Source organism: Malaya genurostris, chromosome 3, assembly GCF_030247185.1.
Source record: "Malaya genurostris strain Urasoe2022 chromosome 3, Malgen_1.1, whole genome shotgun sequence".
Taxonomy (NCBI): domain Eukaryota; kingdom Metazoa; phylum Arthropoda; class Insecta; order Diptera; family Culicidae; genus Malaya; species Malaya genurostris.
Genome location: NC_080572.1, coordinates 245,473,934 through 245,495,353, shown reverse-complemented (window position 1 = coordinate 245,495,353; position 21,420 = coordinate 245,473,934). Strand labels below are relative to the sequence as shown.

At 37.1% G+C, this 21,420-nt stretch overlaps 1 protein-coding gene across 1 annotated transcript in view; it reads right to left on the bottom strand.

The window, feature by feature from the left end:
• LOC131436326 (uncharacterized) overlaps window positions 1-20,385 on the bottom strand; it is a 68,330-nt gene extending 47,945 nt beyond the window's left edge. The window contains exons 1-2 of the mRNA XM_058604991.1: window positions 20,051-20,385; window positions 6,845-7,008 (exon numbers count right to left, since the gene is read on the bottom strand). Of these exons, the coding sequence (XP_058460974.1) occupies window positions 6,845-7,008; window positions 20,051-20,117 (231 nt within the window). The 5' untranslated portion in view covers window positions 20,118-20,385. The remainder of the gene's footprint in view (window positions 1-6,844; window positions 7,009-20,050) is intronic.
• Window positions 20,386-21,420: the final 1,035 nt, after the last annotated feature.

Genomic DNA, 21,420 nt, shown 5'->3' with positions numbered 1-21,420 from the left:
ATAGTTTTTTATCATAATTTGAAGGAAAAATTTGTAGATAGCTTATTTTCGATACACTTCTTAGATGACCAGAAAGTGCGCGAGCTTCCCACGGTTGGGAAAGATTCTGCAGATGAGCAGAATGAGTGCACTTCGAGTACATGTTTGGCTAGATCCATTATTATACGCCAGAGAATAAAATGATGATACCCAACAGTGGACTGAAGTCGTGCTACGAAATGGCACGAGTGCTAGGAAGAGAGGCTCAATGGGTCGGAATGATCGTGATGTCGCTTTTCTGGGATTGTTATAGTATACTTTCGGAGGACTACCTCAATGCAAGTATTAGCGTGCATGAATGGAGCGATTAAAGACCGAAACCGCTGTGAACAGACCTAACATGAAGCCCATGAACATCTCTACCATGCTTAAAATCAACGGTTTAGAGTTCTAATTACTTGTCCATCCACCTTGTTCCATCTGATTTGGCTTCCTCGAACTATTTTCTGTTCCCGAACGTCAATTTATCTCTAAGAAATCGATGTGAGTTTCATTTTAGCATTTAAGACCGCTACTTCCAGAACCTGATACCGAAACCTGTATAGCCAAAGTAGGTTTGTATGACCATCAAATTAAAAAAAAAAAAAAACAAACTTAATGTTGGACCACTTATCAAAATCTAACAGCAGTCTTGTGGATTTCTGTGCTCTAGAAATGAACATTTAGAAGGTCCTAGACACAGTCATAATTTTTATTTAAATACTTAGTGATGATAGTTCCAGTGGAAAAGATTACAGTGTTTGTTAAAAACGCCGGTAAAAGGCGTACCGAAAATTATGCACATTTATTTTTTCTACCTGAGGACTCTTCTCGAAACGGAATCCTGGGTTACGATCCTGGTTTTATGATTACATTGCACAATTCTCATGATAGTTTAAGTTTTTCAATCGAATTTCCCTCTATGCATTTTTATACGACTTTTGATAATAATTATTGAAAAAAGCCACTTCTTAATCCACCTAGTAGTGAGATAATACCTTTCTATTGTCATTCTAGCAGTCTCAGTGAAGCATATTTTTTTCGTTAGGATAATTCTTGACACGAATTTGGGCTGATTTTTAACAAAAAATTATGCAGATTGTTTCAATTAGTTTAGAAAAGCGTGTCTCAAAGCTTACGTCGTAGATTCGACCACATTCCTGAAACCAAAAGTATCAGCAATAATACATTTGAACTTGATCATTGGTAACTTTTTTCTTAAAACAAAAGTGTGGATAGAAAAAAACGCGTTTTGTCGGTTACGCCATTTATACCGCCATATCTCCGGAACCGGAAGCGACAGCCAATTGATTTTAGAACTTGTATTACAACCCAATAGTAGCTTTCAAGCGAGCCTAAGCTTATAGATATCATAAAGACACAACGACTTTTCCCGACCTCATCGAGCTGAGTCGAATGGTATATAATACTGTGGGTCTCCGGAACTCCGATCAATAGTCGTCTTTTCCAGCATTTCTATTACCTTTCTATGGAGAAAGTCGAAACGATCTAAATCCATTTAACAGTGAGATTCGATTTTTTGATATCACATAGCCTAAGATTTGACGCATTCACGAAAACATTGTTAAATTTGACATTATTACCGAAACAAAATCAAGCGTTGACTTCGAAAGTTCATGCCAATCCACGCATATCATTTTAAGTTACAGTTTTTAAACGGAAGAAATCATTTGAATTATTTGAGGGATAATAAATAATATCCATTGAGAGAAATAAATTTAAAATGCTTTGCTTTAATCCACCTAGTGATGTAATGATGCCTTTCTCATTTTAATTTTCTCCTGTATATTACAGCAGAAATTCCCCGAAATACTACAATTCTAAAAAGTTTAGAAAATTTTTTTGAAGATTTCTGTTGCCTAATACTTACTACTACATTGATATACTACATTTGGATTTAAGTTAGTGAAAATCTATTCAATCATATGTGAGAAAGTGAAGTGAACTCCATTTTATCACATTTGTTGATTATTGTCAGTACTTCCGGAACCTAAAGCTGGATATCGGCATAGCGACATTCGGTTCATTCAACCATACACAAATATGACCTACGAAAAATTCAGCAAATCATTTATGGAACTATCAATGGTTTATTTGGTTACAGACTCTCATGGTTTGCAAACCACTAGCCAATATAAAAAGGTAGCCTATGAAAAAAAAAATCCTTGAAATTGACATTTTTCCACTAAATACTTTCCCACCAGAACCAGAAGTTTGATCCGAATGAAAATTGAGATATTCTTATGGCACCTCAGGACCTTCCATTTGAATCTAAGTTTGTGAAAATCGGTTCAGCCATCTTCGAGAAAAATGAGTGACAATATTTATCACACACACAAAATTTTACTCAGTTCGTCGAGCTGAGTCGAATAGAAAAATATATTTTATTCGTCAAGAATTAGAGGTCAGAAGCAATTGATTTCAACTATTCAGTACCAATTATTTGGAATGTTACACCCAACTTGACGAAGAAAACTTTTGAGTGTTCTACCCCAAAGGAGACCATCATTAAATTTTTGAAACGTCGATCAGCAACCGTTAAAACCTCTATATAGAAAATATTCAGATTTTCAATGCAGAATTTTGATCCCCGACATAGATTTACAGATTTTTCTCCTTGAAAATATAGCTTTAAATGTGCCAACCCTGCACGCTATACTCAATTGAACAAATCCCGTTGTGTGATTCGTTCGAAAAACGGTGGTGTGTTCTACTTCCGTACCAGCACGTAGCGGTTTTGCATCGTCATTTTCTATGACTGTTTGAAAGTTTAGACACTCATCGCCATATAATTTCGGAGCTGGAAGTCGGATCTGGTTTAAATCGCACAGTATTTTTTAAGACAATGAGTGCTGTAATTTGAATCATGAATTATGAAAATCGGTTTAGTTGTTGCTGAGAATTCGAAGTGAGTTCTGTTTTTTGTACTTTTTACTTTACTATGGGGCGTCTTTTCGAAATTTACCCCGTACAAGAATGGGTAGAACTTAATCGTGAATATCTCTTGTTGTATTTAACCCAACAACATATTTTTTTCTACAAGCTATCAGGAATTGTAATATAACGTTTTCTTTAACTTTTGGAAACATTGAGGAAAACTTATTACGTTGGCTTGCCTATTTTCTCACAGGGACGATGCTATTAAAGTAGTCTCAGGCCCACCTGCATTTTTGTTTTAGAATGCAGTTTTGGAATTCAGTTTCAGAATTTTGTTCGATAATGCAGGTTCGAAAGTTAAAACTTCGAATCCGAAATTGCATCCTAATTCTAGATTCTGGAGCTAGATTTTTGGAACTGGCTCACTGATTAGATTTGAAACTAAATTTAGTGCCCTAATTTGAGTTCAAAATTTATATCCCAAATTCTCAATCTGGGACAAAAATTCAGAATTCCGAAACAAAATTAATTATATGAGTTCGAAATCTTTTTTTTTTTTTTTTGTTTCAATTATAGAGGCTTTAACATTAATGTCATTCGCCTCTTCGGGCCAGAAAAACTTTCTGACCCTATGTGCGGGGTTGGGAATCGAACCCAGGCGGGCTGCGTGAAAGGCATCGACTTACCCATCACGCTATACCCGTCCCCTAATCCCTAATCTAAAGTTCGAAATCTGGATTTTGGAAAAAAATTAAAATCTAAACCAGAATTTTGAAACTGACTTCAGAACCTGAATTTAATTCCCGATTGCAGTTTCTGACTTCATTACCTTTAAACATGCTGGAATTGAATTCAGGATCTTGGCTTCTGGAACAAGATTTTGGAACTGGATTTAGTGCTTCATGCCAGATTCGGAATTCAAGTTCAGTATTTAGTTCTGGAATTGAATTTGGATCCTGAATAGTGAAATAGAGTTCAGTTCCAGAATTCTAACACTAAATTAATGAACTGAATTTTTGATCTAGATTCCGAACCAGAATTTTGCAACTGAATTCGAAGCTTCCATGTTCCAAATTCAGTTCCAGTCATACTGCAATATAGATGCTCCGTTTTAATTCTAGAAGCGAAGCAGTAAAAGTTGTGCAATTCCCACAATCAATCACTTAATTGATTACCTTGTAACACGGGAACCAGATATCGGATAACGATAAAATTCAATAGCAAGCTATGGGACTATAAGACCTTCCATTTGAATTTGAATTTAGGAAAATCGATTCACTTCAGCCATCTCTGAGAAAATTGGGTGACATTATTGGTCATACATACACACACATACACACAGACATTTTGTGATCTCGACGAACTGAGTCGAATAGTATATGACACCCGGCCCTTCAGGCATCTGTTCAAAAGTCACTTTTCACAGTGATTGTGTAGTCTTTCTATATGAGAAAGGCAAAAATGCCTTTTTGCCTCGTCGCTCAGATTGGCGGAAGTGCTTCTGGAACCAGGAAGTAATAATGCGAAATTGATTTCTATGGTTACCAACTAACACGTACGCAATATATCATATGGCTAATTCAAAGAATTTTATTTACCTTCACATAGCCATGTAATTCTGGAACCGAAAGTCGGGTCCGGATAAAATTTGATAGCGTTAAAAATTTGCTAGCGTTTGGATAAAATTTGCTAGCGTTTAAATTTGCTAGCGTTAAAAATAAAAATTTATCGATCCATTACTCGAAATAATGTTGTCATTGAAATGTTCTTTCAATGAGACGATTGTTTCGGCAGCAGTATGACCAGTGGCACCATCCTGTTGAAACCACATTTTGTCCACATCCATATCTTGAAGATTTGGAAACAAAAATATATTGATCATGGTTCTGTATCGATTTTCATTCAAGGTAACGCGTTGTCCTTCCTCATTTTTAAAGAAATAAGGACCGATGATTCCAACAGCCCATAGACCGCACCAAACAGTACATTTATCGGGATGCATCGGTAATTCTTGAACGGCGTGTGGATTATCTTGGCTCCAAATACGGCAATTTGGCTTGTTGACGTATCAACTCAACCAAAAATGCGCCTCATTACTGAAGATAATTTTGCGCTTTATACAGTTTTAATTGAACACTAATATTTAAAATAAATTTCCAAGGTTTGGAAGCGTTGTTCTGGAATTAACCTATTCATGATGCTTTGCCAAACAATACTGAGTAGAGGCGTCACTTTACACTGTCAAAACCACTTTCAGACAATAGAGTAATCCCTATTGGAAAAACAAACCTCCTAAAAAAACACCTGTTATAAGAGCAATGTGAAAAAGCCGTAACTGTTAAAATTCGTATAAACCATTTCCATTAAAAAACCGCCGATTTCTGTGTACTAACTTCCATTAATCTCAACTAGCTCGAAATCTGCTCTAAAATTGAGTACCCAGTGTTCTGGTCTGGTCCTAGGTTTTAAGTAGGAAAAAGTCAGAAAATTGGTTTGGTTTCAGCACATTCTAATATACAAATACGCACGGTTGAAGCGTCAGATTCTGAAAATAAATAAAAAAAAATTGCACTCGAAATTCCAAACCAGCTTCGAACGACATTTGAAATCAATCCGTACGATAATTGCTCGAAGTATTAAATTTGAAACGCATTTCTGGAGGTGTATTTTCTGCGGTTTACAGGTTTATTTTGCTTCTACCATGTAATTTTTTGAGCCTCTCAGCATGTTCTTGAGCTTTTTTCAATTCTGAGCTAAACTACTTCTTTCGATCTTCGTTGTGTGTAAGGAATCCCGGAAACGAAACAAACTTGACATGTGCTTCCTCAAACAGAGATAGAATCAATCATTTGGTTGTAGGAAGGGAGAGAAAGATTTTTGTTGTCTCTTTTTGGTACGGGTTCCATGAACTGATCGAACAGTAATTCCCATGTTGGCGTTTTATCAAAATCTAGCTGTTGAATACGTACATGAAATTCCATCGAGACTGAACAAGTATTTCAATTCTGATCGAGATCTTCTGTCATACTATTGTTGTCAAAATGATTTATGAAAGTACAGTCCCACCTTTTTTTGTTTTGTTTCAAGGGAACATCTTTATTACAACAACTGTCTTGAAACTTTAAAACTAGGGTAAACAACATCTAACAATGAATAACAAAAACAGAATCTGAAATAAATATGATTAATTACATATTGAATAATGTATGATCAAAGCTTTCCAGATCTACATTCCTCGAACCCATTCGTGAATTTCGCCAAGCTACTCAACAGCGGAAGAACCAAAATAAATTTGAATTTAAATTTAAAATCCTAATATATTCCTAGAAGTACCAGAATCAAAATTCGAGCACCCCTACCGACCGGCAAACCTATCGTCATCGTGAATAGCAGCGAAACAACGTGAATAACATATATTCAAGTCTAATGAACTTGGAATACCATCGTCATTGTACCATGTTTCATGAGAAATACAAGCGAAACGAGGAATTTCGTTTTTCCATTCCCCCTTCTAGTTTTGTGCACTTTCTCTGTCTCTCTCTCTATCGTTCCCTGCTTCATACTTCAGCTACCCGCTTATTTAATTTTTTTTCCAACCGACAATCAAGATATTCATCGCCCGGTACTATCTCATATTATGTGTATTCCTCGAAGTTTCTCCAGTTTCTTCTCAATGCCAGCATCATCATCATCATCAACATCATCATCAACAACAAGAACAACAATAATAACAGCATGCCCACATCCGTCGCGAGTGAGGCTACCCAGTTCCCATTAGCGGAGCGCGCGAATCTTTGCTTAGAAATTTCAGAAAGTGATGCACAGAGCCGAGAAGACGAACAGAGAGAACAGTACAGTAGTTTGGGTGGAATTGAAGATCACACGGGATCTGGAGATGAGAAAAAAAAACAAAAAGAATTTATAATACCTTCTCATCCAGCTGCAGCTCGCCGAATGCCGGCCGTTCCGTTAGATTCTCTTTGTATTCCTCGTACTTCTGGACGAACTTGGCCCGTTTGCCCACCCTCGGGATTATCTCCTTAATCATGTCGTATTTCAGACACTTGAACGCGCTTTCATCGATTTCCTCCTCTGGAAAAGAAAATAGCATAATAACACAAAAGAAAGAAGAAAAAAAATGTTAGAGCAAGACGACGAATACCAGTTATGTAGGTACTAAAATTCTCGTAATAAGACAAAGTTTTAATGCTTCTGACGTTGGAATGGAACTTTTATGTCTGTGTGTTTTTAGTGGCTGCCTCGTCGGGTACGTTTCCGAGGCAGAGCCGGTTGCCAGGGCCGCAGAAAGAAGTCCATTGTTCGAAGGTTTTCCATTTTATGTAAATCATTGAAACATTCATAAAATTCGGAACGTTTATATATCTCTTCCGCTGGTCCCCGTTCACCCTTTTCTTTGTGCATACACACACACTCACCCAGATAAAACCCCCGGGGGAAAGGGGGAACGATATTACGCAAGACGGGCGAATTCTTGGGAAGAGTGAAATACCGGGTTGGCGATATTTTATATTCACTGGAACTAGCGGTAATTTCATAGCAGAGCGTTTGCGCAGTGATCCAAGCGGCGAGATTGTGCGAAGAAATTTTCCTCGTCATTCCCGCGCGCCTTGGCCGGATACCGCAGTCAGGCAGAAAGGGCAAACAGTGTTGCCATTTGCGGGTAGGGCAGGTTTAATTTAGTCGTCGTCGTACTGAGTTTTAATGCCGTGAAGGGATTGAGAATCAGTTGATGCTAGGAGAAATATTCCAATTACAGGTTCCACAAGATTCTCAGTGGGAGATAGTACTCATCGATGTTGGAACGAGTTGAAACTATGTATAACGGATCCCGATTATATGGGCATTGTTCGAATTTAAACATAGATAAAAGATTTTTATCGCAAAGTTTCCATCGACTGAAATTACCAGTATATTATCACTACCACTTTCCCGTCATCAGTTGTTTTATTTCGTATCGAATGATATGCATGTATTTTCATTATTGCTTGTAGTCTTTTGCAGTGTCCGGTACATACACCGCGGAAGATTATAAGTACTAATTAAAACGGTTGTACATGTCTTTCAAAGCTAAAATAATGGAGATGATGCATACAATTAAATGGTTTGAACTTGATCTATCAGAGAAACGACTCGATCGATTTGCCATTAACAACTGCTCATCCAATTTCAATATCACGGTACCAACTTTTCTTTCACTCATTACAATATTTAAATTACAGTTCAAACGAGTAAACTAGGTAAAACTCTCGATGATTTTCAGTAGCACACAAAAATCCTATTTCCAACTTCACAGCGGACGGGTGCAACGGAAATCACTGACATTGATTACTGTACGCACAGACAGGCAAATGACTGCTGAATAAAAACAACACCTGAAAACAGTCTTCAAATTCTAGCGGGTTGCTACTTTGCATGAAAAGATGATAAACGCTTGATATCAAACCCAGACTGTATAATCGATGCATCAAAACTTTCCAACTAAACTACAGGAGGTTCTGAAAAGTCACTATATAGGATAACGGCTCCAGTAGTCATTTCAGCTCCAGTAAACATTTCGTGTACGAAAAACCATCATGAACATGAACTTAGTAACAAATAACACCTGGGCTGAAAAGTCCCGGCCCTAACACATAGATGGCGCTAGTTTTATTGCAATCAGCTTTTTTCAGCTAATACTAACCTTTAAAAGACATCTATAGTTTGTGAGTTATTGTGCCAAAAGTGACGCTACTTTCCTTATTTTCAAAACAATGGATCAAAAACAATTTCGTGTTTCAATTGTACACTGCTTCTTGATGGGGAAAAATGTCGTTCAAGCGAAGCAATGGCTTGAAAAGTGTTATGGAGACTCCATTCCATCAGAAACAACAATAAAACGTTGGTTTTCTGGCTTCAAACACTGGCGACACCGATGATGCAGAACGCAGTGGACGTCCAAATGAGGCGGTAACAATAGAAAACATAAAAAAAATCCAAAAAAACCCTTTTAATGATCGAAAAGTGAAGTTGCGTGAGTTAGCTAGCATCGTGAAGATATCAAAAAAACGTGTTGGCTTTATATTGCATGAGCATTTGACTATGAGAAATCTCTGTTCAAAGTGGGTGCCGCGTTTGCTCACTGTTGACCAAAAACGAGAACGTGTTGATGATTCTGAGTAGTCTTTGGCCATGTTTAAACGTAACAAATCGGAATTTTTAGATCGGTATGTGACAATGGATGAAACATGGACTTATCACTTCACTCCGGAATCAAAACGATCGTCATCTGGTGAACCTCATCCAAAGCGCCCGAAATCACAACAATCGGCTGAAAAGGCTATGGCCTCGGTATTTTGGGATGTGCGTGGTGTAATTTTTATCGACCATCTTGAGAAAGGAAATACCATTAATAGTGAATATTATACAGCGTTATTGGAGCGTTTGAAGGCTGAAATTGCAAAGAAACGACCGCATATGCCGAACAAAAAAAATTTTCCATCAACGCAACGCACCGTGTCACAAGTCAATCAAAACAATGGCAAAATAATTCATATAATTTAATTTGATCTTTGTGACGTCACTAACCGTTTCGTCCCCCCCTCCCCGTTTCTTCGCCATCTCTACTGTCAACTAATAAAGCTAGCTTTATTTAGAATTGGAATAAACTTTTGCTCATATTGTGGCGCTCTTGGTGGACGGATTTGGAAATTCTTGGCGCCCACGTGTCGGGAATTTTGTCAGCTTCACGTATGATTTTTGACATTCCGCAAATCAGTACTCTACTTTGTAAACAATCAACATGGAAGCCGAAAGAAGGGAAAAAAATGTGCACAGTTATTTAGAAAATCCATTGTGGTCTGCATCTAGGCTAGCTAAACAGCTGAAATTGCCCTGAAATACCGCATGACGCGTTATCAAACGGTATAAGGAAACATTGACGACGATTCGGAAGCCTCAAGCCAATCGTCGGAGTGGAACTGTCGACCGGAAACTGCGTGGTAAGATTTTGAATACGATTAAGAGGAATCCTAATCTGTCGAATCGTGATTTGGCCAGAAAATTCGGTGCTGTCCATAGTACCGTGAGGAGAACTCGACTCCGGGAAGGAATCAAGTCGTATCGAGCTAGCAAACAGCCAAATCGGACCATAAAACAGAATAGTGTGGTCAAAATTCGTGCTCGGAAACTATATGACTAGGTGCTAACCAAGTTCGACCAGTGTCTTCTGATGGACGATGAAACCTACTGAGTACTTGGCAGCGGCTCGGGGGAATGTTCCAGCCAAATTTAAATTTGTTTTTGTCGACAAATTTGCAAGAAAACTTCTGTTTTGGCAGGGCATTAGCAGCTGGGGCAAAAAAACGAAAGTTTTCGTTACAAATAAGACAATGTCGTCGGAACTATACCAAAAAGAGTGTCTCCAAAAACGAATTTTGCCGTTGATTCGATCCCACGACCATCCCGTAATATTTTGGCAGATTTGGCAAGCTGTCATTACAGCAAAGTCGTTCAAGAATGGTATGCAGAGAAAGGGGTCCAGTTTGTTCCGAAAAACCTTAACCCACCCAACTGCCCCTAGTTCCGCCCTATTGAGAAATACTGGGCAATCATGAAGAGGAGACTCAAGGCAAAAGGAAAGGTTGTCAAAGACATCAATCAGATGACGACCTGGTGGAATCAGATAGCTAAAACGATGGACGAAGAAGGTGTGCGCCGCCTAATGAACCGTGTTACAGGAAAAATTCGAAAATTCCTTCGAAACCGTAACGAAAAATTTTATTCGTATTTTATATTAAAAGTACGAAGAAAACGCTACATTTGTATGAAAAAAGATCTTGAATTCAATAATAAATAACTGAAATACAGGCAATTGTCTTTGTTTCAATTCTATCTGAAGCAAGCTTTAATATCTTTTTTCCCACTCTAGCTTCCTTTGCTCCTCTCCTCCTTGTTAAATTTATTTTATGCATTATTACTTCTCTCTGTTTCTCTCTTTCTCATCTATAAAATTACCAACCAAAATAAGCTCCTACCCATCAACCATTGTCAATTTGTAGGTAGTTTTGTTCTCCAGAGTAGATAACCGTTACCCCAATGCGACATTACGATAGTTGAAATTATACTAGTTTGAAGTAGTTTTTTTTAATTAGAAAATGCCCTAGGTGTCTTAAAGCTTAAGCAGTGTGCCTTTAAAATTATATTATCAACTAAAAAAAATGGCAAATGAATTGCTCCCACATCCACCGTATTCACCAGATTTGGCCCCCAGTGACTACTGGCTGTTCGTAGACCTGAAAAAATGCTCGCTGATTAGAAATTTGAAACAAAAGATAAATCGTTCTACAAAAGTGGTATTGAAATGTTAGGGCGGCGCTGAAATGATTGCGTTGCTCTTGATGGAGATTACGTTGATGAATAAAGTTAATTTTGAACCAAAAAAATCGTGTTCACTTTGTTAGGCCGGGTACTTTCAAATTCAAGATTGAAAAGTACAATGATTTCTAGCATCTACTTCACACCAATCTATTTTTATTGTACATTAAAGTAGAATCGATTGGGGAAAGTTGCTCTTAATAACAAATAAATTCTCGCAGTATCGATTGGAAAATACATAAAATACCACATGTTGAAAACTCCTAAAAATTTAAATTCATTTGGGGCAAAACACCTGATCGTGAACAACAAGAAAAAAAGGCGGGTGGGTAATGTCAAAGACATAACTGGATGTCGTGAATACGAAAACAACTGACATGTTCCTTAACACTCCCGAATATCAATTAGTTGATCAATTGTATGAATTATGCAAGCATCCCCCTTTTCCACATTTTTCTCAAAAACAAAGAAGGCTTCACTTGATCTCGATTACTCTGAATTTCACACAGCGAAAAGTGCACAAATCTAACCAAACTGTTCTAGATTTGCACTAAACTGAGGATATTTCCCTTCGATTTGCGAACAACAAATCCTAATAGTTCTTTAGAAAACTTTTAGAGCCATTAGAACGGCTGATTTTGTGTGACCCTCCCCACCGTTTTCCTCTTTTCGTTGATTTTTCACCAATGCAAACGACTAGCAGCTGTGACGTAATCGCTCTTGTCGGAAGCGAAACTAGCTTTGCAAACGACACACAATACATTTGCTCGCAGTGGCGATTGAATCCAAACTGATCCACTTTTTGCTAAGATGTTTCTTTTTACGTGATTTCGTTTGTAGCTTTTTCACTAATGGGCGGTCCTAACGGCTAGAAAAATAGCAGCATATAGAATTTTAATGTCGATTATTTCATTTCGGATTTGCATTTCATTAAAAGAAACTATCAGGATGCTGTACGGGATTCATTCCTGCCTTTTAGAAGGACCAAATTGTGGAACTCACTACGATATCAAACACTATTCGCAACATTTTGCTCGAACGATTTGTTGTACAGCAGCAGATATTTTGTTCTCTTCCTCAGAACGCGTTCTGATTGGCTGGTGTTGACATGGGTCAAATGAGACAGGTTTTTCAATAGTGTACTATTGAAATACTTCAATGCTTTTGCTATACACGTTTAAGTTGAAAAATTTCGATTCTATTGGTAGTTAGATTATATAAATCCTTTCACAGATCACTGAGCTATGAGCTTTAAAAATACGAGAAAGACAAACGCGCCTTATGAATTATCCTCTTTGATACTCGTTTATACCAAACATTTCAGAAAAGTTTAATTTTGAATTATTAGAGATTAAGTCACTCAACTGAAAATTTTATCATAAAATAGTGATCATATTTCCGATGGCATGTAGCAGAAATTATGTTGATTCGTTAGATACAACAAGAGATATTCACGATCAAAAACTTATCACTCTCTCAGAGTGGCACCCCATAGTAAAGTAAGTCGTATTCACGACAAAATTTCGCATTACGAGAAGTCACATGTTTCTGAACTAAGAGGTAGGAGAGATCTTCAACAACTGGTCAGAAGGCATCAAAACAACGGGGCAAAACGCACTTCCAAAAGAGGGTTTCTTTAAAATTCAAGAAAGTATTACTGTTTGCATGAATGGAATACTTTCTAGAATGAATGTGTGTTCATTATTCAATAATTTGAAAACTACTCAAAATTTTGATACACTGATGTTGATTGTAATTAACAATCGAAAGGTGTCTCAGTATTGTAACGTTTCTTATACTTAGAAGCATGCGGGGTAAAGTGGAGACCCTTCCTTAGATACATAAACCAATAACGGGTGTTTTTTAGGAGGTTTTCATAGAAAAAAATTGATTTAGGTCAATTGCGAATAAGCTGTACGTGGCCGATTAAACCATATTTTTGTTAGATAAAATAATAAATTTTTTTATTAATGGATCTTGTTCACACCCTTCTTCTAGGGGAAGAGGAGCTTCCATTTCCATCTAGAGAGGATTGAGTTTTAGGCGTTTTTTTTTATTCAGTGGGAATTACTCTATTGTCTGAAAGTTGTTTTGACAGTGTAAAGTGACGTCTTTACTCAGTATCGTTTGGAAAATCATCATGAATAGTTTAACTTCATAACAACGCTTCCAAATCATGGAAATTTGCTTGCAAATTCAATGTTCAATTAAAACTGTTTTTCGAGCACTTAGTGAATTTTATAGTGCACATAATCGTCCATCTGAGACCACCACAAAGAACGTAATTACCAAATTTCGGTCTACAGTCACTCTTTTGGACATCAAGTCAACCGATACATCCCGAAAAGCATACTGTTTGGTCATCACAACCATATTTATATGTTAAATGCCAAGAAATTGTCTTGAAAATAAATTTTGGCCGTTTCATAATTTGGCATGTGTTTTATTTAAATTTCAAATAAGCTCTTAAAATAACAGCTTTTAGTAAAAAATATAACGGGGCAGAATTCGATAATATGCACGAATACCAATTCATTGCCGGTACTAAGACTAAGAAATCATGAAACTTTACTTCTCAAGGTCATGTCTATCATTAATGATTTTATGAGAAAAATTGGCAAAGTGGTTTTATCCGTGTTTCAAGATAACAAGCCATTTTCCTGAATGCCATTTCGCCGAAAGGGTCATTTCAGTGAATTCTTCCATTGCACGATGTTCAAAACTGCAATTGTATGCCTTTGATTATTTGGCGGCCTTATCATTGACTTTTCCTTGTTGGTGTCTTCTAAGGGTTATTGATGCGGTCTTACGGAAATGAACGACTATGTTCGAGCACGTGTGTAAAGACAAATAGAAAAATTAACTTGCTTAATTTCGGTAGTTTTAACTTGCTTAATTTCGGTAGTTAAAGGTTAAAAAACTGTTTTTTCGTTCTAACTATTCTCTCATTAATTCTAGAGAAATGATTTGTTCAACAAAATGTTAGATTTTTTAAAAATACGTAAAATTGTAGAGAACTTCAAAGCTCTAAGACAATTTTTGAAATAATTATGGATAGTTTTATATAAAAAAATTGTCATATTTCGTACTTAACTATTTCAAGAGGTTGCAAAAAGTGGCAAATCAAACCACCCTAGCTTAAAAGTACTGTTAACCAATATCAAAACCTTGAAGAAATGGTTTGTATCCGATAGTATCTTAGGATTATATGAGCGAATGTATATCTGATGAATATCGGATTTAATAACTTTACGTATTTGATTATTTTCGTAACTATAAATGAATATTATATAGTTATATACATTATATCAAGTCGATATGTTGTATGACGAAGTAGTTTTTAAGTATTTTATATATTTATTTGAAAACAAAACAAACTACCCTTGTACTATTTCGGCGAAATAGCATCCGACCAAACGCAACTTTCTGCAAAATAACGCGCTCCCAAAAAAAACATGGAAAATGTGACCAAAACGTCACTCATTGTTGTCTCTCAAGATTTCTAAAGTGGGTATAGAATGAACATAGTATTGAAAATCTGGTCCAATGCACCTAGAGGTGTAATGATGCCATTCTCATATGACTCATGTTTTCATAAATATTACTTAGAGATTCTACAAAAAAAACTTTTCTTTGAATCTTGAATTAAAAAAAGTTTAGTTAGATTAATCTTTTCATTTCAAAAATAGTTTTGAGTCATGTTAATATAAATACTACGTGTATTTTTTTCAATTTTCGCTCTGAATGACGGTTTAAAAGTTCGCCGTTTTGTCCAGAACTGAAAGTTGAATCCGATCAAAAGTCAATGAGACAGTAAAGCTTTTCATTTGAGTTAAAGTTTGCGAAAATCTGCTCAGCCGTCGATGAGAAAATGAAAAGACTTTCGTTTTTGACAACCATTTCCTGTACTTCCGGAACCGGAAGTTCGGAATGATTTCCGGTTTGGAGCGATCACTATTTCCGATACTCCAGGAACCGGAAACGAAAATGTATTTGGTCATCAAAGAACCAGACCTGTCCATGTGAAGCATTATACGGCTAATTGAAAGTATTTGGCTCAAATTTTTCGTCTCATGTATTAAAACGGGTCCATGAAAATGAAATTTATATACACTGAAGTCTTTTTTAGGCGAATTTACGTACCGCATAAAAAACCGCATACCTCTGAAACTTCGAATAAAAAAAATTCGCAGAGGGGAAACCGCATAACTCTGAAACTTCGCATAATAAAACCGCATAACTCTGAAAATTCCCATAAAAAAGTCGCGTAAAAAAACCGCATAAAAAAAGACCTCAGTGTACTTATCAGCCTATAATTTCGGATCCAGAAGTCGTAGGCGGATTAATTCGCTGAGGTTTTATGAAATTGTAAGACCTTTACTTTGAACCTAAGCTTGTAAAAATTGGTTGAGCGATTATTGAGAAAAATTGAGTGCACTTTTTGCCTTTCTCATATAAAAAGGCTATACAATCACTGTAAAAATCGACTTTTGAATCATATACCATTCGACACAACTCGACGAACTGAGCAAATGTCTGTGTGTGTGTGTGAGGTGCACATTTTTATAAAATTTAGTGATAAAATCTTCTAGTTGGCAGACCTTGTTAGTTGGTGGATATATAAATCTACTTTGGGACTACTAGTGTCCCATTTCCGCATCCGAACGCACCGGTAATAGTGAAGAAAAGCTCCAAAAACGGAACTCATTTCGATTTTTCAACAACGGTTAAACCGATTTTCACAAATCATAATTCTGTATAAAATGTTCAAAACGACGTATGTAACAATGAGAGATTCTCTTTGTTTACATTCTCTTTCGAATATTGCGAAATATTCCTGCTTTTTTCGATAGTTTCTTCAGTGCAGATTGAAAGATGATAGCCTTAGTTATTATTATCGGTAAATAGTTGAAGAGAAGAATTGCTAAGAGTGCCGTAATAATCAAAAGAGAAAGTAAACAAAGAGAATCTCTCATTGTTACATACGTCGTTTTGAACATTTTATACAGAATTGAAATTAAAGCTCTTTGTGTCTTAAAAGATACTGTGCCATTTCTTCCAGATCCGACTTTTGGTTCCGAAATTATAGGGCAATGAGTATCAAAACTTTCAAACTGTCATACAAAATGATGCAAAATCGGTACACATTGGTACGTGCTGGTACGGAAGAAGAAGACGCACCCACCTAGCACACAGTGTGCTTTGTTCTATTTTGTATAGCGTTCAGGGTTGCCACATTTAAATCTATATTAACTTGACATAACTAGATTACACTAGAGTGACTATAATCAGAGTGGCGACAGCTGTTCGTTTGGAATGACAGCTCCCAGTTCCAAACGAGCAAACGACCTGTCAATTCAATGTAAAGCTAATGGAATGTTTTGAATTGTTGCCAAAATTACGGATGAGATGTCGTCACTCTGGTTATAGGCACTCTAGATTACACCAAAGAAAGTTTTTGATTTTATTCAAGTTTGAAAAAACAATCTTGACAGTCTTCTAGTGATGCACAAGTAATATTAGAAAGGTATCATTACACCACTAGATGAATTAAAAAAGTTTTTTTTGTACTTTTCACTTCGTAACTTCATTACCGAAAGTCGCATTCTGAGGAAACCCATAAACTTGAGATGACGACTTGAGCGATTATTAAATTTCAATGAAAATGTCCCGTTTGTAAAACGAAATTATGGCACACAACTGTTTTCATAACACAAGAAAGTTACTATGAAACGATCACATGAAGTTACATGCAATAACGACATAATTTCTATTTTTCAGATAGTTTTTTGTAGTCATGATAAGCTTTTAGTTTTTTTTGTCGTGAATACGACTTACTTTACTATGGGGTGCCTTTTCAAAATTAGCCATATGGAAGAATGGGTAGAACTTAATCGTGAATATCTCGACTTGTATTAAGGGCAGCAACATAATTCTTCCGCCATTTCATCAAAAATATGATCAGGAATTTAGGATATTATTTTGAACAGTGTGAGATAACCACAAACAAAACAAAAATGAAGTTTTCTAAAACTTTGAAAACAACGCAGAAAAATCTTTACTTTTGCTTGGCTCTTTTCGCGCAAGAACATCATCTGAATGCGTATAAAAAGGGAACCGTGGTCGAAAATTGATCATTTCTTCTTGTTTGTTGGTCGGAAGCAGACGTCGTGAGAATGATTTATCATTTGCTTTCCGGTCGTCAAGGGAGCGATATCATCAACCAACAGCGACGGAGAACGCACCTTCTCAAACGCTCAGGTGGCAACTCTCATTCGCATTCTGAAACTGGATTCTGGAACTATATTCCGGAACTGATTTCAGTTTCGAAATTGTAGTTCTAGAATTGCAACTGAACTTTGAGTTTGCTCTTAGTTCTAAATTAAGTTCTTGAACTCAGGTCCAGTTTCTTATTCCAGAATTCTTCTGTTCGATTCTTTATAATTATAATAATACTCCCAAAGAATTATGCGACATTTTACTGTACTCTGTGCCAGCCATTTTGGTAGTCGTGGCGAGAAATCGTCTTCAAGTTCAGAGCTTAGTTCCGGAATATGGGTTTAGAATTCAGAGCCTGCGTGCTGAACTGGATTCCGGAACTGATTTCAGTTTCGAAATTGTAGTCTACTAAAATCCATCTGAAATCTAAGTCTATTCTAAGTTCTGAATATAGTTCTTGAGATCAGGTCCAGTTCCTAATTCCAGAATTCTTCAAATCGGTTCTTTTGTCCTGAACACGACTTACTTTACTATAGGTCGCCTTTTCAAAATTTACCTTGTACAAGAATGGGCAGAACTTTACCACGAATATCTTTTGATATACTTAATCCAACAACATATTTTTTCTTCAAGCTATCGGTAATATGATTAGGAATTCGTGATTAAGTATTGAACAGCGTGAAAAAACCCTAAAAATAATTGAAAAACAAAGTTTTTTAAAACTTTTGGAAATAATGGAAAATTAATCACACTTGCTTGCCTTTTTCGCATCCGGACGACTGTTTTGAGGTAGTCAGGCACATATCAGAATCTACTAAACAAATAGTAAAGGAAATCTTTGAATAAAAACTGTTCATTTCTCTTATTGCTACAGACTAAACTGGATGTCGAAGTGAGGTTCTCCCACCAACATCAGTAAGAACAAACCAAGTATAAAACGTTAAACGCTCAGGTCGTCCTCTCATTTGGACTTCGGTCATCAGGAGGAGCAGTGGGCAATGAAAGTAGACCTTTTGCGTGGTGTAAAGCCCCAAACGCTCAGGTCACAGAGTCAGTTTTCAGGATAATTTGATTAGCTTTGTGCAATTTTCGCAGTGCAAAATTCGCAACAGTGTTTAATATCTCAGACCATTACACAATTTGGCCCTTCTGAATGCCAGAAATTTATCTTCTTATGCTAATTTGCTATATAGAATGCATAGCATCGACTTAGAAGCCATTAATGAAAGGTTCCTTTCAGAACCACCATTATTTTATCATGAAGAACTATTATTTCGTAATAGTTAATTGTGTGTCAGAATGTTTAATGTAACTAATCTGTACTTTAGTTTAGGAGTATCGTTTAAAATTCTAGTAGTGAAAAAGAGGAAAGCTTGCACAATTCACACAATCGATCAACTAATTGATATTCGAAAGTATGAAGAAAGAGTGTCAGTTTTATTCGTGTTCACGACATCCAGTTATGTCTCTGACATTACACACCCGTACTTCTTTTTTTGCAAATCAAATGGGCAACCTCCTAGAAAAGCAACATTTTAATCCGGTTGTGAATTTTACCCCATCTTCCTCTTGAAAGAAAAAAAACAAAGTTCGATATTTCATAGTTTCAATTTACTGCCAAAAACTTTTGAGAACTGTGATCTCAGTGTCAGTTTCGATTTCAGCTCTGGTTTCCTTGGAAACTGTGTGATTCAGCGGATCTTTCCGGATGTAGTTGAAGAATAATCCCTAATTAGTATCGTAACAATACGCCTACGATCAGAATTACGCCTAATCGCCATCCAACTTGAGTCATTCGCAGAACGGCGGATTCGGATAGACTACAATTTTCCATAATCATTACCAATTGAGATACCCATTCATCGGTCGGAATATGGCAACCCTGTGACCAGTAGCGTGTGAGGCTCCGCGTGGCTCTACTAGTGCAGCACAAAGTGAGAAAAAAAAAAGTAAACGCAATCATTTTCCTTCAGCGCAAAGCAAAACACGAAAGAAACTTTGTGTTACAACAGCATATTTCCTACAATCGCTCTTAAATCGTTGAAAATATTACGGTACATGCCAACCGAGTTGGCGAATAAGCTCTAGTATGGAACCATAATATTTATACTGCACAACACTTCGTAACGAGACTAAAGTGGCATTCGCTTTCTTGTGCGCACAGACACAGGCACATACCGTGGCGGCTACAAGCAGAAAACCATTGGGCTTAACCAACCCGTCGTCACCGACTAACCGAATCGAGGCAACCAAAGCCAACCAGCCAACCACCCGACCATTAAGTCGAGGGAATTCGTAATAACCTGCAAAGAAAACTCGGTACCCCCCGCCTTGGCAACCAGCCCGCTTATTTTTTTTCTCTCAACCCGGCACGATTCATTCGTAATACAATAGATACTGAACTACAATCATTATTTATTACCCACATCGAACGAGCAGAATATGTGCGGCAGTCAGCTCCGAAAACCAGCATTCTCATTACACTATAATTCAAAGAATTCCCATCCCTTGGAATACCTAGAAATCTACAGCGAACACATACCTTGAAAAACTTTGATCAGCTCCGGCATATTCCAGCCGTTCAGCAAATTCTTGACGTAGTTATCCATATTTATGACAGCGCTCTTTCGTGACTCGCTTTTAATTTCCTTCGCTGCGAGGGGAAATTTCCGTAATACCTCCCGGATTAGACACAGTATTCCACAGTTTACAGTATACCGAGCACACAGCCAACCGACACTCGCTCACGCACACACATCAATCCGACCGTACGGTTTTTGGATCAGTTGCGGCAAGGAAAGGAAGATATGAATCAATTGAAAAAAAAATGTAATCACACTTCACAACACTCCATCTACACGTCCGACTTGCTTTGAGATCACGATACACACTGAATGACTGATGGAAAACACGCTCGCGGAGGGATAGAGTATTAAAATTTTGGTTTCGAATAACATCTGGCGAGTGAACGAGTTTCGATTTGCTCCCTACAAGAGTAGTTCACTGGTGCTCTGGCGAGTATCGACCGCCTGCGTTTTGTTTATACTTGCATTTCACCCGACCCGGTCGAGTGGTAGGTAAGCGCGAAAGAGATAGAAAAACGCAACGTGCACCCGAAGCGAGAGAGGCTCTCCTACTTTTTCGAATCTACTCTCGATCTGAGAACGACGATGAGAAGGAGACAAGAGAGAGAGAGAGTGAATCAGACAAACGAACTTTTCTTTGGTAATACTTGGAGTGTACAAATGGATAACAAAAAAGTTCAATTTATTCCAAACGTTCGAAGAAGAGGGAATGTGCATAATCTCGGATTACAGTTAGTATTTTCATGGGTATTGCTGGCTGACTTCGCATACAACGATGAATAATGTTTTTGTAGTTTGAAAATGCGGTCTGGAAATGTGAACTCTAGAAGATGATCGTTTGATTCCTACACATGGAGCTTTCTTTCCAACGGGTAATTCAAAACCGGTGCGTATTATCGCACCATGGAGGAGAAAATTATTACCTTCCCGTTTGCCTGACCGTGCACGACAGCAATAGGTATTACCGGAGAGGTAATCAATGTTGTAAGTAAAAATGTGTTATTTTGTGCAGTGTTGATTACTTTCGAAAGGTAATGCATTTGATTTGGAGTACCATTTCAGCACATGAGCAGATTTTCGAAGACACAATTATATACGACTATATCTGGATATATTCAGATAAACATGCGGGACATTTTCTAATTAACCGACCGAAACAACAACGGGACTAAATTCCCGAAAAATATGTTTTTCCCCCTAGCAGCGAGCAGATCACAGAAAAATCTCCCAGACATAGGATATTCTGCCACTTTTGAAACTTTATACTCTGTACCGTATGCGTGATAATGTTTACACCATTGAGCACGCAGAGAAAAATATTGTAAAA